This window comes from Candidozyma duobushaemuli, assembly GCF_002926085.2.
Source record: "Candidozyma duobushaemuli strain B09383 chromosome Unknown C_B09383, whole genome shotgun sequence".
In the NCBI taxonomy this organism is placed as follows: Eukaryota; Fungi; Ascomycota; class Pichiomycetes; order Serinales; family Metschnikowiaceae; genus Candidozyma; species Candidozyma duobushaemuli.
The window spans coordinates 1472155-1486688 of NW_020289897.1; the positions used below are offsets into that span (position 1 = coordinate 1472155).

At 44.7% G+C, this 14534-nt stretch overlaps 6 protein-coding genes across 6 annotated transcripts; 4 read left to right on the top strand and 2 right to left on the bottom strand. All coding sequences in view use genetic code 12, as the record gives it.

The window, feature by feature from the left end:
- Positions 1-305: 305 nt before the first annotated feature.
- On the top strand, positions 306-1787 carry MAS2 (mitochondrial-processing protease subunit alpha; the record flags this gene model as incomplete). The annotated part of the gene is made up of 1 exon (XM_025482012.1): positions 306-1787. The coding sequence occupies one exon, from the start codon at positions 306-308 to the stop codon at positions 1785-1787; it is 1482 nt and encodes a 493-aa protein (XP_025336630.1).
- Positions 1788-1821: 34 nt separating this feature from the next.
- Positions 1822-2124, bottom strand: CXQ87_003537 (uncharacterized protein; the record flags this gene model as incomplete). The annotated part of the gene is made up of 1 exon (XM_025482013.1): positions 1822-2124. One exon carries the CDS (start codon positions 2122-2124, stop codon positions 1822-1824), a length of 303 nt encoding a protein of 100 aa, XP_025336631.1.
- A 334-nt stretch (positions 2125-2458) lies between these two features.
- OBPA (oxysterol-binding protein related protein) lies at positions 2459-3649 on the top strand (the record flags this gene model as incomplete). Its single annotated transcript, XM_025482014.1, has 1 exon — positions 2459-3649. The coding sequence occupies one exon, from the start codon at positions 2459-2461 to the stop codon at positions 3647-3649; it is 1191 nt and encodes a 396-aa protein (XP_025336632.1).
- A 226-nt stretch (positions 3650-3875) lies between these two features.
- PIKA (1-phosphatidylinositol 4-kinase) lies at positions 3876-6674 on the top strand (the record flags this gene model as incomplete). The annotated part of the gene is made up of 1 exon (XM_025482015.1): positions 3876-6674. The coding sequence occupies one exon, from the start codon at positions 3876-3878 to the stop codon at positions 6672-6674; it is 2799 nt and encodes a 932-aa protein (XP_025336633.1).
- A 614-nt stretch (positions 6675-7288) lies between these two features.
- Positions 7289-11157, bottom strand: CXQ87_003540 (polynucleotide adenylyltransferase; the record flags this gene model as incomplete). Its single annotated transcript, XM_025482016.1, has 2 exons — positions 7289-8987; positions 9392-11157. 2 exons carry the CDS (start codon positions 11155-11157, stop codon positions 7289-7291), a joined length of 3465 nt encoding a protein of 1154 aa, XP_025336634.1.
- An 873-nt stretch (positions 11158-12030) lies between these two features.
- On the top strand, positions 12031-14484 carry RCY1 (Rcy1p; the record flags this gene model as incomplete). The annotated part of the gene is made up of 1 exon (XM_025482017.1): positions 12031-14484. The coding sequence occupies one exon, from the start codon at positions 12031-12033 to the stop codon at positions 14482-14484; it is 2454 nt and encodes an 817-aa protein (XP_025336635.1).
- Positions 14485-14534: the final 50 nt, after the last annotated feature.

Genomic DNA, 14534 nt, shown 5'->3' on the forward strand with positions numbered 1-14534 from the left:
ATTTACGAAACCCTGAAATACCTGCTTCCTCACTCACTCCCTCCAATTTTTGCTCCTCACCTTAGTAATACGAACCACATCGTTGCAGTGGTTTTTTCGCACCCAGTAGTATCGGGCCCTAGAACCACACTCTTACAAATCCCCAATCCAAGAGGCAAAAATCGATTCTTTATCCCGAATCAATCCCGTTCGACCCACACACCCAACCATCTAAATCTTCTCCCACGTCCCTCCACCAGTCTTGCCTCTGCACGACCCATCGGTACATACATTCTTCGACCGAAGCTTCACGATCCATCACCAACATGCTTTCTAGAACAGCCAGGCTCGCTCACCGCAGGCTTCTGAGCTCAGCGGTGCCTATAGAAACCACGAGGCTCCCCAACGGCCTTAGGGTCGTCACGGATTCCACACCGGGCCATTTTTCAGCTCTAGGAGCTTACATAGACGCTGGACTGAGGTACGAGACAGACGCCACCTCGGGCCATTCCCACCTAATGGACCGCTTGGCGTTCAAAAGCACATCGCAAAGAAGCGGAATCCAGATGATGGACGACTTGGCTCGGTTGGGTGGCAACTTCATGGCTGGTGCTCAGAGAGAGTCCATCATGTACCAGTCGCTGGTGTTCAACAAGGACGTTAACAAGATGTTTGATTGCATTGCAGAGACCATCAGAGAGCCCCAGCTCACGGAATCGGAAATCGCCGAAGCCGGCGACACCGTTGCCTACGAACTCAGCGAACTCATCCACAAGCACGATTTGTTTCTTCCCGAGGTTTTGCATGCTGCCGCTTATCCAGACAACACATTGGGCAGACCACTTCACGGACTGCCGGAATCTTTGGAAAATTTGACTCCTGAAGGCATTGTCGGCTTCCACAAGCAGTTTTACACTCCAGAGAACACTGTCATTGCTTTAGTGGGCGTCGATCACCAGAAAGCCTTGGATATGGTTCAGCTGCGTTTGGGTGACTGGAAGAACCTGGGTATCCCTATCGCTCACGAGCCAGCCGTCTACAAAGGCGGCGAGGTTGCCTTGCCTTACCAGGAGCCGCTCTACAGTAACTTGCCCAAGCTCGTCCACATGCAAATAGCATTTGAGACCTCTGGCTTGCTTAGCGAGGACTTGTATGCTCTAGCGACGCTCCAGAAACTCCTCGGCGGAGGTTCTTCCTTCTCCGCTGGTGGTCCCGGTAAAGGCATGTTCCTGAGACTTTTCAGAGTGCTCAACCAGTACCCATTTGTGGAGAACTGCCTGTGCTTCAACCACGCCTACACAGACCTGGGCCTTTTTGGCATTACGATTTCTTGCTACGTTGGTCACGGCGAGTATATGGCGCAAGTTGCTGCTCATGAGTTTGCTAAAGTGCTTGAGACCGATATTGCCAAGGGCGGCATCACCAGCCAGGAATTCCGCAGAGCCAAGAACCAGCTTATATCGTCGCTTATGATGAACGTTGAGAGTAAATTGGCAGCTTTGGAGGATATTGGCCGCCAGGTTCAATGCCAGGGCAAGGTCACCTCTGTGGATGAAATGGTGCAAAAGATCGAAGCTCTCACGATAAGCGATGTGCGTAATGTGGCTCAGAAGGTGTTCTCTGGAAATGGCAACGGCCAGAAACAGAGCCCTCCTTCGGTGGCCATCCAGGGAGACAGAGCAGAGATTGGCGACGTCGAGTTCGTCTTGCGCTACTTTGGTCTAGGCTCCTGGAGCACTCCCGCTCCATCCGAACCTCGCGACTACAGCAAACACAAAGAGTCTTCTTTGAGGAAGTGGTTCTCTTGATGTGTCATCGCTTAAACTTTGGGAATGCATTGTATTAGGAACAAGATTGACCTCGATGCTCAATCTCGTTGGTTTCAAGCCTTCGACGGACTCTAACCATTTTTATACACGTCTGTGCAAGGTCATTGATGTCCTCCAAAAGCTTTCTTTCTTTCGCTGAAAGCTTGTGGGACTCCAGTATGAGTGTGCGAGTGTTTGCTATGTGATCATTCAACTCCTTGCTCATCTCGCGAGGATCTATGACTCGAATGGAACTCAATGAGATTGCCAATACCTTGAGCTCTTCGTGTACAGCTGCAAGCTGCTTCAAAGACATATTCCGGTTCTCAGCGACCATAGGTGATAATGTCGAAGATGTCTCATAAATATTTTATAGTAGGTGTATGTTTCAGGTTCGCATACAGCAGATTACATAGTTGACATAGGGGGTGGCTTTTACAATAAATTACCCGATAAAATCATCTCCCCTCTAAACTTCACGACATTATTGTACGTTTTGGAGGTGCATTGATTTTCTTACCCAGTTGGGAGCTATATCCCTTCTCACTCGAGATCTCCACCTTCCCTTGCGCTCGTGCTTTGCCTAAAAAGTCATGCATGTGATGTGCGGTTATGTGTCTTATCGCTGCCTGCTGAGCAACTTGAGTACCTACTACTCAACTTTTAACGTTATGGTTTTACATCGCTTGAAGAACAAGATCGGGGGCTCGGATGCTGGCTCTGCTCCAGAGGAGGGAGACGAGATTGGTTCAGAGAATCAATCGATTCTTATGGGCATTATTTCGCAATTGCGTCCTGGCTGTGATTTGACCAGAATCACATTGCCAACATTCATTCTAGAAAGAAAATCGATGTTGGAGAGAATTACAAACGCATTCCATACTCCCCAAATTCTTTTAGAGGCCAATTCCACTTCCGATGACATGGAACGCTTCTTACTTGTGGTCAAGTTCTACTTGTCGGGGTGGCACATTACCCCTAAAGCGGTCAAGAAGCCACTCAACCCAGTGCTAGGAGAAGTCTTCTCTTGTTTCTGGGACGATCTTCCTGATCAATCCACCGGATACTACGTGGCCGAGCAGACTTGTCATCATCCACCCGAATCCTCCTACTTTTATTTCGTGCCTGAAAAACGTATCCGAGTAGACGGCGTTGTTATTCCAAGATCCAAGTTTTTGGGAAACTCACTGGCTGCAATGATGGAGGGTCTTGCTCACTTAACTCTCGGAGAGCATGACAATGAAGTTTACTCGATGAATCAACCAAATGTTTACTGCCGTGGAATTCTTTTCGGTAAACTTAAGATGGAACTTGGTGACCATATGGTGATAAAGTGCGAGAAATTAGGGTTAGAAGCAGACATCGAGTTCAAAACCAAGGGGTTCATTACGGGAGATTATGATGTGATCGAAGGAACAGTCAAGGATACTAATACTCTGAAGACTCTATACACGATTACAGGCAAATGGAATGGTGTAATGGAGATTCAAGAAGGCAAAGGCGCCAAAGAACTTTTTATTGACACAAAAGAAACGAAGACATATCCACTTCAAGTCAAACCATTGGATGAGCAACTTGAGAATGAGTCTCGCAGATTGTGGGAGAGCACCATCAAAGCGCTCGCTGAAAATGATCATAGGACGGCTACGGACGAAAAGTTTAAGATTGAGGAAGAGCAGAGAGTTAAAGCAAGGGAGAGAGCAGAAAATGGCACACAGTTTGAACCAAACATTTTTCGAAAAGTTGATGGCGAGATTCCCTTCGTGATTGACAGCTCAATTGACATGGTGAATGATTCTCCAGAGGAAATGAAGTTCAAATTAAACCAATTGTTCCGTATTGTGCCACAGGATAGAGCTTAGACTTTGAAAGGAAGAAGCTTAGAATAGAGTGTTCATGAAATTTTATTCATTTATTAATTTCTTCGAGAATGCCCACCATTTTGTAAAACATTCCCACCCCTAGTTAGTCGCATTCTGCATGCTGCGTTAGGGTCTTAGCGAGTTTGATTTGTATGTCAACTGTACTGCGTATAAATCTTGAATGAACAACCAGAAATCTCAAGCCCACAGGCAAAGGTTCCCCCACATGGTGGAAGACGCTGAAGGACTCCTCAAGGAGATAAACTCTCCGGATTTTGATGTATTTCAATGTGTCAACTATTTGCGGCGATATTCTGATGAAATTGGTGTTCATTTCTACCTCACCAAGAAGCTTCGCCTGTATAAATATGACGATTTGGAGTTCTTAATACCCCAGCTTCTACAGCTATTCGTTTCATTTGAGACAAACTCTATGGCGCTTGAAGATTTCCTTCTAGAATACTGCGCCAAGTATACTCACTTCAGTTTGATTGTGTTTTGGCATTTGCAAGCCTACATCTTCGAGCTTAAAAATGAGCCAAACTCATACTCATTTCAAGTTGTCCGAGGCTTGATTAATAAGCTTCAGGACGTTATCTTCAACCCATACGAAGCTCTGATAGTTACACAATTTCGTGAAAACTTGCATCCATCGCTCATATTATGTGGAGCATTGGCGGCCTCAATTGGGCTTCCACAGATTCACGATTATACGAAACCACTTCTTGCCGTTCAAGGTAAACAACAAAGATCATTTGTTTTCAAACTCGCAAACTTCCAGAAAGTTCTTACCAAAAATCTAACACTCAAAAATCAAAAACTCTCAAGTGAGCGCAGAGCAGCTCAATCTGATGACGAGGGACGAGATCCTCGTGTTCATCAGACAGCAAAGCCCGAACGTCATTCGGAGTCCTCTGCACGTCAAAAGAAATATTCAAACTCTAGTTTTGCATCCGATGATTCCGAATTAAATACTAGTGATGACGAAGCGGAGCAAGCAAATCATGGCCAGCTCAGAAGGCACCATTCATTCAATGCCAAGCATGTGCCTCGTGATACCGAGAGTGTCGCGCTTCTTAAGTACATGGAAGAAAAGTTCAGTGTTGAGTCAGTGATCAAGTCTCCTCGTACTTCGATGCAAGCTGAGAGCAGACACCCTATAGCTCACTCCATGCCAGATTTAAGCTCGACCAGAGGAGATAATGGTGACTTGAGTCTGCCAAGCGAGGAGGTCTTTCCTTTTAGCGAGAGTGGAAAACTTAAAGCCGTGAGGAAACAGGAACTGAAGTCACCTGCAAGCACCGATCTTGACCCGGTAAAAGCTTTGAAGTCGAATTATTCAAAGAATGTGACCGAGTTCATTCTTGCTTTACAAAACGTTTCACTAAGACTATCACAATTGCCGAAAGAGGCACGATTATCTGCCCTTCGGGCCGAGCTTTCGATCATCAACGATACCTTGTTACCCGCTGAGGTGGACATACCACAACTTCTTCCTTACACAAGTACTAGAAACAAGAAGTATCACAAGCTTCTCAAACTTAGCGTGAATGAAGCTTGTGTTCTCAATTCCGCCGAGCGCGTTCCCTTCTTGATGTTTGTCGAGTTTTTAAGTGACGAAATTGATTTCAATCCTGACTCGACATCAAACAGGATTATACTCCTGAAACGTTCCAAGTCTGGTCAAAATACACACTCATCGAAGAGCACTTCCCTCATGAGCAGTCAAGATTTCGAGTCCATTCGTGAAGCATCACAAAGTATGGAGGCTGATTTGAGTGAACTCAAGTCGACTAGGCCAGATTATGATATGGAGACGTTGAAAACGGGGGTTTCTCACATGGACGTTCTCGAAAAAATTACACACAGATCAACAAGTCTGGTTGACGTTGCTTCTAAAACAAGGGCGGATCAAATGCGAATTGCTGCTGTTATGCTTCAGCAGCTCGAGGCATCTGGTCAAGCTACAACTGAGCAATCGTCAGCAATCAAAAATCGTATTATTGAGTCAATGATTGCTTTGCAAGACCAATTTGAATCCATTGACTACGAGAAGTTCAACCATTTGAAAGGTAATGACCCTGATGCTGGTGAAAGAAAGCTTGAGAATGATTTCAAGTTGGCTGAAGACTGGCACGCTAAAAAACAAAGAATCAGAAAATCAAGTATCTACGGCAAGCTTCCAAATTGGGACCTCTGTTCTGTCATTGCAAAAAATGGGTCTGACCTTCCTCAAGAAGCTTTCGCGTGCCAGCTCATCACGATGATTTCTAACATCTGGTCGTCAAGGCAGATCCCAGCTTGGACAAAGCGGATGAAAATCCTCATCACGAGTGCTAACACCGGTTTAGTTGAGACCATCACAAATGCTATCTCGATTCACTCCATCAAAAAGTCATTAACGGAAATATCTATTGCCGCCGGAAGTAACACAAAGGGAAGAATCTTTACATTGAAGGACTACTTCGAAAAGCTTTTTGGGGATTCCAACTCACCATCTTACAGAATTGCACAGGATAATTTTGCCAGGAGTTTAGCATCTTACTCAGTCATTTGTTACGTGTTGCAGATCAAAGACAGACACAATGGTAACATCATGCTCGACGACGAGGGCCATATTATTCATATTGATTTTGGGTTTCTCTTGTCAAACTCTCCTGGCAGTCTTGGTTTTGAGGCAGCCCCATTCAAGCTCACGATGGAGTACGTGGAGTTGTTGGGAGGGCTTGAGAGTGAGGTCTTCAAAATGTTTAAGGATTTATGCAAGGACTGTTTCAGAGCTCTCAGAGAAGAAAGTGACCGTGTCATCAACATGGTCGAAATTATGCAAAAGGACTCCAATCTTCCTTGTTTTAACAATGGCGATAACACGAGTGTTCTTTTGAAAAATCGTTTGCAGTTACAGTTGCAGGATGATGAAATTGATGATTTCGTGGAGATCTCGCTCATTGGAAAGAGTTTGGGCAGCATGTATACGAGACTCTACGATCAATTTCAGTTGATTACGCAGGGCATATATAGTTGAGCGCCAGCTGAAACGCGAATCTATGACGAACTTGCATTGGTTTGCCCGTCGTGCCTCGATATTTAAAATAATGCATCTGCAATTCAAGTCGATTTTTGTAGTTTTTTAAAGATGTCCATCGAAAGAGCTTCGAAGCCGAAGTTTAAAATTGGTGTATTTAGGATGAGATGTCTGATGGCCCCAATCCCCGAGGCCTCGGAATCTTTGAAGCATGCACTCGCAGAGTGCAACGCTAGTATGGACGAGGTTGATCGCTTCAAAGCATCGAAGAGATCAGAAAATCGAAAAACTCAGGGAAACAGAAGACTTAATGGATTTATGGCATTTCGAATTTACTACTCAAGGGCTGCCAAAGACTCAGCATCTCAAAAGAAGCTCTCTGCTTTACTCGCGAAGGCTTGGAAAAATGACAATAACAAGCATATCTGGAGTACGTACGCCTCAATGTATAACGAAACCGGTGGAAAAGATGCATTTATATTTTGGTTGGAAAAGTCGTTGAGCGCGCATGGCAAGACCAAGCAAACTCAATTCACTCGAAAAACCCCTCCTAATGTCTTCATCAATGGTGTTGAAGATATTTTTTTGGGATAGATTTGCTTTGCGAAAATAAATTAGGCTGCGGCGGTGGGAGTCAATCCTTTGGGTCGTTTCAACTGCTCACCATTTGCGTCCTTCTTGCGTTTCTTACCAGCCTTCACGGGACGAGCCTCACCCTCTTCATAGACATCACTTGGCAAGTCATGCAATTTCACATTCTTGATTTGGACGAAGTTCTTGCCCTCCTCGTACAGAGTGGAACTCTTGCAGAGATTATAAAACTCGGAGCAAGGGTACTGGATATCAAGTTTTTTAACGCCGCCGACTTCTCTCACGAGACTTACGTCTAAGCCAATAAACAATTTGGTGAGATAAATGACCTTAGGAGGGATTGCATCGGCTTCGCCTTCAACGGGCTTCTTGTCTTCCGATGGCTGCTGCAATCCATTTATGAAAGATTCACCCAGAAGGCTACCGTATGAAGCCAAAACATCTTCAACCTTTTCCTCTCCTAATATGTAAGCGGAGCTAAATGATTTGACATATGGATGAGCGAGTGCGATACCCTCAGCAACTTCGAGCTTTTGGACAAGAATACGTAATTTACTTTCAATCAAGCCGCTCCATTTATGGTGATCTTCATCGGTGCCAAGTGTAGCACCAACGACACACAAATAGAATTTGTAGTCATGAAAGAAGGTGTGCCTCTTCAACAAACTTGACCACGTTTCTTCACCAGTACTAATTTTCTCCATTATCTCATTTCCTCGTGATATTTCTTTAAGAATAACCTTTTGCGTAGAGTTGGTTATGTTATGGGTAGCACACATCGAAGGATATGCTGGGGTGATCACTGGCATTCTGTGTTGTCTATCGTGTGGATATATACGTGGGTTCCACACTCTGACTTGTAAGGGGCCATCTTCAATAGGCTTGAGTAGAACCGGTTGAGGCCAATTCCACTTCGTGTAAATGCTGAAAAACTTTTGAATAATGACAGCACTAACTGCATTCGGATATAACTGACAGATCCTAGCTACTAACATTGCCCATGCAACACCACCAGGGAAACCGAACACGTTTGCATACACAGCACGTTGTTGCGCCCACATCTTGATGCATCTGAGAGCATGTTTAAAAACAGTCGGTTTGGGAACTAGAGTCAATATTTCATCCGTAACTCGAGTTCCATTGAGAGATCTGAGGTCTCTTTCTTCGATGTTTTTTAGCAAGTTTTTGTCATCTAATGTCATGTCGGATGGAACACGAGAAACATTAAGACGAGCGAAAATCAAATCGATGGATATCCCATCAAACTCAAGCTTTATGATAGGCACATACGCATCTGGAACGGAAGTTATCTCCTCGAGTTCGGGTCTTGCCCTAATTATCTCCTCGAAAACAGTGAAGAAGTCTTCCCGTAGAACATGCTTTGGGACAACGACCAAAGTATCGATATCTGACCCGGGTCCGTAAACTCCAAGCCTATAGGAACCAAATGTAAAGATTTTTCCTCCCGCATCTTTGGCCATACCATCACTCATATTTCTTTTCTTTGAAACTTTGTACACAAAGTCTTGAACCATCCTTTGCATCAATGCTAGGACATCAACTCTTTTCCTTGTTGCCTGCTCACTTTCGAAGGACCCACGAGCCTTTAGTTCACCAATGAGAGCATCATTGAGACTTATTTCTCGTTGGGTGGGGTTTGCAAGAGAAACTGGGCCTGTTACTCCGTAAGCTTTATTGGACATGAGATAGTCTCTGAAGGTGCTGTGAATTCAATGAAGTGAGGTAGACGCTACTTTTATGCAGTGTTGAAAATCTAGTTCTCTTATAAAGATTTGGCTTTAGACCAGTTTTTAATAATTGCGAGAGGTACACCTTTTGAAAACCCAAGCTCGATCGCATCTTGCAATAAAATTGATAACGATTGTCTCAGCTGGCTGTCAAGCTTCATTATCAGATTGCCTAGTAATACGATCAACCTTGCACTCAATTCATGTTTGTACCCCATGTCTTTCGCGCTTTGCCTGAATTGGTTGAAAGCCACGACTCTTTGAGAAGGGGTAAGTCGTTTTGACCGAAAAAGACCACGAGTTATACCTTCCATGATCGGATTGGTTAATATTGCCTTTCTGGATTTATAGTTTTTCAAAATTTCAAAAGCCATTGACGGCTCGTCATGGACTATGAATTCGAAAACGGATGCCTGACCCGTGGGAGAATCAAATTTTAACAATTTTAATATGTCACGGATTTGCTTCACACCGTCTTTCAGATGGGTTTTGGTATGACTTTTGTAGACGAAGTGCATTGCCTTCTTCATTATCCTGTCCAAGATGTATGTTTTTCCCGTTTTCGATTGTATGAATGTGAAGTTGTTTGATGCAAATAGGTAGTCGTAAAGATTATTGGTGAAATCGGCCATGTGTTCGGTGTCTAGGGTCGATATTGTTTGACCCAATGTCTGAAGCGTATGAATCATTTTTGTGCGTTCGTCCTTAGACGCCATGGCGTAGTAGAACCTGAAATCATCTTCGAATTGATAGTTAACCGTTTGTCCTCGCTTCTCTAAAACTGTAGTGTTCCAAGTTTTCTTGAGAATTCTGTCAAAGATGGCACATGCTCGATTGTCGGTGATGTTATTGCGAAAGGCGAATCTCAAAAGCTCAGTAAGATTGTATGCGGTGAGTTTGGTCTTTTCAAGGCCCTGCAAAATGATTCCGGAGTTTTGTGGTTCAACCAGCCTGAGGGCTGTTCGTAGGACATGACGGTTATTGTTGCAATTTTCGATAATAGTCACAATTTCATGCGGAGAGGCATCTTTGATATATGCTAGACATGCTTTTTGAAAAAGTTCAGGTCGTTTTTCTTCAAGTGATTGCAAGACTTTTGGAGACCTCTGAATAATGAATGGAAAAGCGAGCTTCAAAGTCGTCGCTGACATGTGTTTATAAAACTTTTTGATAGCCTCCAACATCACGTCTTCTTTGCAGCTAAATAATGCCAATTTCACCACGAAGTCAAAGAGTCGTTGGCTCTGTAGAAGACCACGTTGGTTGTTTTTGTATGCAATTAGGAATATGCGGTGGGCGTCTTGGGCAGATGCTGATTGTAGGAGAGAGAAAAAGTCACTCTCGTTGATGTGTGCCAGACGGAAATGCAAAAAATGGGTCATGAGGGCGGATCGGGAAGAGTCTTCAGAAATTTCAGGTACTTGACTCGGTGGTAGGTAGGGTATTGAATCTGCCATTGAGCTGGTGAGAAAGGAAAACCATCCCGGTCTCTCGAGAATGCTGGGTTCATTTCTTATAGCTTTGATAGCAGACTTTTGGTCCATGAGATTGAGCTGCGCTTGCAAGAAAAAAGCTTTGCTAATGGGATCATTGGATATAGTCTCGAGGTGGTTTTCCTCGAAAAATACTAGTTCGTCGCTGTTCTCCACATTGTCGAGTTCATCCACAAAGCTCATGACCGCCGAGACCTGAGCCTTATTAAGGGAGAACTTGTATTCGACAGTCTCCACAATGGAAGTTAAAAGGCCGGAAGTTGACGATTCATGTCTGGCTGCTCTGAGTGCTTGCCATACTCCTAGGTAGACGTTATTGCAAATGCGTAGTTCGGAATGTAGAAGATCGACGATATCTTCAATGTCGCTCAAGGACGTAGCGTCTGTGATAGAGACCTGCCAGAACAGATGCCATTGGCCGTAGAAAATGAGTCTTTTGAGTAGTAGCTGCTTCTCGGATTCCTCTACATGAGGCAAAACCAGATGTAACTGAAGAAGCACGTCCGGATGAGCGGCGAATTTGGGCAGATGGAGAAGTTTCACAAATTGCTGGTACAGATCTGGTTCGGACGATAGGCTAGCCTGGAGAGCTGGATCCATCTTGTTAGGAACAACCTCTGGAGTAGGATCCACCGATTCGTCTATGTTCATGCTGTCAGAGAGAAACTGGGTTTCTTTTCGGATAAAGCGGATAAGCATACCGCTGAGGGAGTCACGTTCCTCGGAGGAAGGCGCTGGAGGGCTTTGGTCCGCTTTTCTATGCTGATGTCGTAGTAGAGCATGGTATATGCTGGGTTTTGGAGGATGTAGGAGCCGATGTCGGCTGCCACAGCGCCAGGCCGGTCTGGAGCCGAGCCGGAGCGCATAAAGCATGCTTTTGTGGAAAATATGCAGTTATTGGGGTGTTGGACCGAAGGATGGTAAGTGATGTCTCAGTAGCTGGATGAGCTTGATTTTTCGCGATGTTGTATGTCGACAGTATGGGGAACCTTCAGAGGCAGAAGGTTGAAAGAAATTTAATTCTACGATTTGTTGATTTGGCGAGTGGCGGGAGAAGACGAAAAGAGTCATTTTGGTCGATTTTTGGCAGGAGATGAATTGAGTGATCGGTGCTGTGTGGACTCTTCTGGAGTATAGAAAATGGCTGCGAAAAGTGTATCCCGACTGACATTCACTACTAAACGGCCGCCAAGATAGCGGAGAGACAACTTGGAAATTTCTGACATTTCGCTTTTGGAACAAATCCAGAATTTCGGCTTCTGATTGGATTTGACGCTGTCAGCTCCGATCCATCTGTAGCACTAGTGCGATAGAGATCAACCCCATGCTACCGAAACTTCGTCCAGCTACGCTCTCAAGTTAGTTTAGCTCAAACTCTCTCTTTCGTCAGCCGATGTCTCTATCTCAAGAATTCTTAAAATTGACTTTTCACTCACCTGGCGACTGGGGTAGCCAAGGCCGAACAGCCGAGAGCCTGCATGTCACGCATATCAACAAGCTCTACACCACTTCATCTCCAGAGCCATGGCCCAAGTCATCTGGAATGCAGACATTGATGTATATAATCCGCTGGTCATGCCGCTCCCGGTGGCCAAAACCATAGCGTGGTTTCTCGATGTGCCGGATTTGCTTCAATTTGCCAAAACTTCAAAAAACACATATAGAGCGGCCAATGATCCCCAGCTCTGGATCCTGAAGCTCAAGAAAATGGGGCTTTGGCAAAATGGAGTGGAGGCTTCAAGAGAAGAGCTAGCAGGCTCAAAGTTTGAGTGGCTCGATAACCCATTGACCTGCTGTGACAAGATATACAAGATACCCAAGATCGCCAAGTTCCAGATCCTACGCATACGAAGAAGCCTACACCGGTTTTACGCCGACTTGCAACTGAATCTACCATACGAGCGACTCAAGCTTTTCAAAACATTTCAGTCACCACAGGAACAAGCGAAGATGTTGAGCAATCTCTTAATGTACAACGCTATCAATCCTGACGAGACGGTCGGCAGTATGGTCGGTGAAAAGATCACCGATCTCATGGAGATTTTTGAAAATGCCTTGCTACGAGAACTAGAGATTCATTATGACATTCAGGATTACGAAAGGACCAGTGAGTTCGTCACCATCCTTGTGGAGCTCAAGAACGAGCAAACGCTTATAGACTTTTTCCTCCAGAAAGTTTGCTTCGATAATGATACAACGAAGTTCTTGAACCTGGAGGCCTTCAACGTTTGCAAGTTCTTTAGTGCCGCCACAAACGGTGACCTTATCGCTCAACTGGACGATGAAGACGACGAGGACGAAGAAAAAGAGAAACCTGAGCCAAAGTGGGAGCTCAACCAAGAAGAATTAGACGGGTTTATTTACGAGCTTGCATCGGTATTCAATGAAGAGTCGAGAATTATCGATTTGATCTTCCCCCAGACGATTCCCATGATGTACAAAGTGAGCGAGGAGCTCATATCAAACCAGCTCCAGGATGTCATTCTCCTTCTCATATCCACATCAAAAGAACGTGGCTTGTATTTTGAGATGGTCACTCAATTATATGTTAGACTCACCCACGACTTCCTTGACCAATTGAACCCAAGTGTGAATGTTGGTGAGAGTTACATTCGTTTGACTCGACTGCTCATAGATGTCTCCTACGAGTCAATAGCGGCCGAGTATCTTAATGAAGAAAAGGCTGTGTTCAAGCAGCGCTGCTCTGAGAAGGTGTCTGAGTGGAAGGATAATGTCAAGCAACGGGAGCATGAAACCACGCAAAACATTCTTAAGCACGTCAAGGCAGAGTCAAAGAGTGACTTTTTGCTGAGTTTCAAAAAGGTCTTCACAATTTCAGGCAAAGACAACGAGGACCTGAAGGAGGAGGAAGGTGACGAGAAGCTCAACTACTCCAAGATCCAAGCTCAAGCGAAGATTCTAGCAGAAAACATCAAGTCCTTGAGAAGAGTGTTCAGTCCAGAGTTGACACTCAATGTTCTCAATGATACAAAGGTGTCTCTTGCAAGACTTTCGCTGTTTGATGACTACACAGTTGCCGCCTTGCGCTTCGACATCTACGGAGTGATGCAAGAGGAGTTCATCAGTGTGATTGAAAGCATAACCAATGATCACCTTCGAGAAGGATTCGAAAGAGCTCTCAAGTACCTCAAGGATTACAACCCTAGAGACGTATCTCTCGCTGACGATAAGAGAGGAACTGCCATCGAACCCCTTGTCATCTTCTTCGAGGCAATTAACATGGCAGATATGATCGTGCAAATGATCGATATATTCTACAAGGAGGAGATCATGCAAAGAAAATTGACCAAACACGAGAACTCTGTTCTCAACCCGTCTCTTCAAAGCAAAAAGGCAGCAGAAGCTCTCGTTGACAAGTACGTTGCAGACGGTCTTCATATTGGCATTGACGTTCTTTTCAAGGAAATAGAGTCTGTGTTCCTTTCTGGTCTCAGTGACTCCGACTACAATCCACCTCCTAGCATGGCCCACGATATCCCGGGGCCCACCAAGGCTGCTCAACATGCCGTTCTGATATTAGAGGATAACATTGACTTGTTGGTTGATTGCGCCGATAAACCGATTGTGGAAGTCTTCCAGCAGGAAGTTGCAGAAAGATTCTTTCAAGCGATCGTGAAATGCTTAAAACGAAGCACGATCTCAGTTGGCGGCGCTGTCACGCTTATCTCGGATCTTAACTTGTACTACGACTTTATCCTTACCCATGTCAAAAGTAACAAGCGTATGATCTTCCCGCTATTTCAGGCACTTAAGAAGGTGGGATCAATTTATTTAATTGGAGGCGAGGATGCCAAGGCCATTGGGCAGCTCATCAGTGATTTGACTAAGTTTAACGGTATTTTCAGTCAGGAGGAGATTTACGAGTTCGTGCAACGCAGAGCCGACTGGCCGTTGATCAAAAAGCATGTTCAGAAGGTGATGTATGGACTCAGTTTGATCGATTGCACAATTGTATAGTCCATCATCTATTGCATAATGAAGAATTTTCGATTGTAGCATTGAGCTTA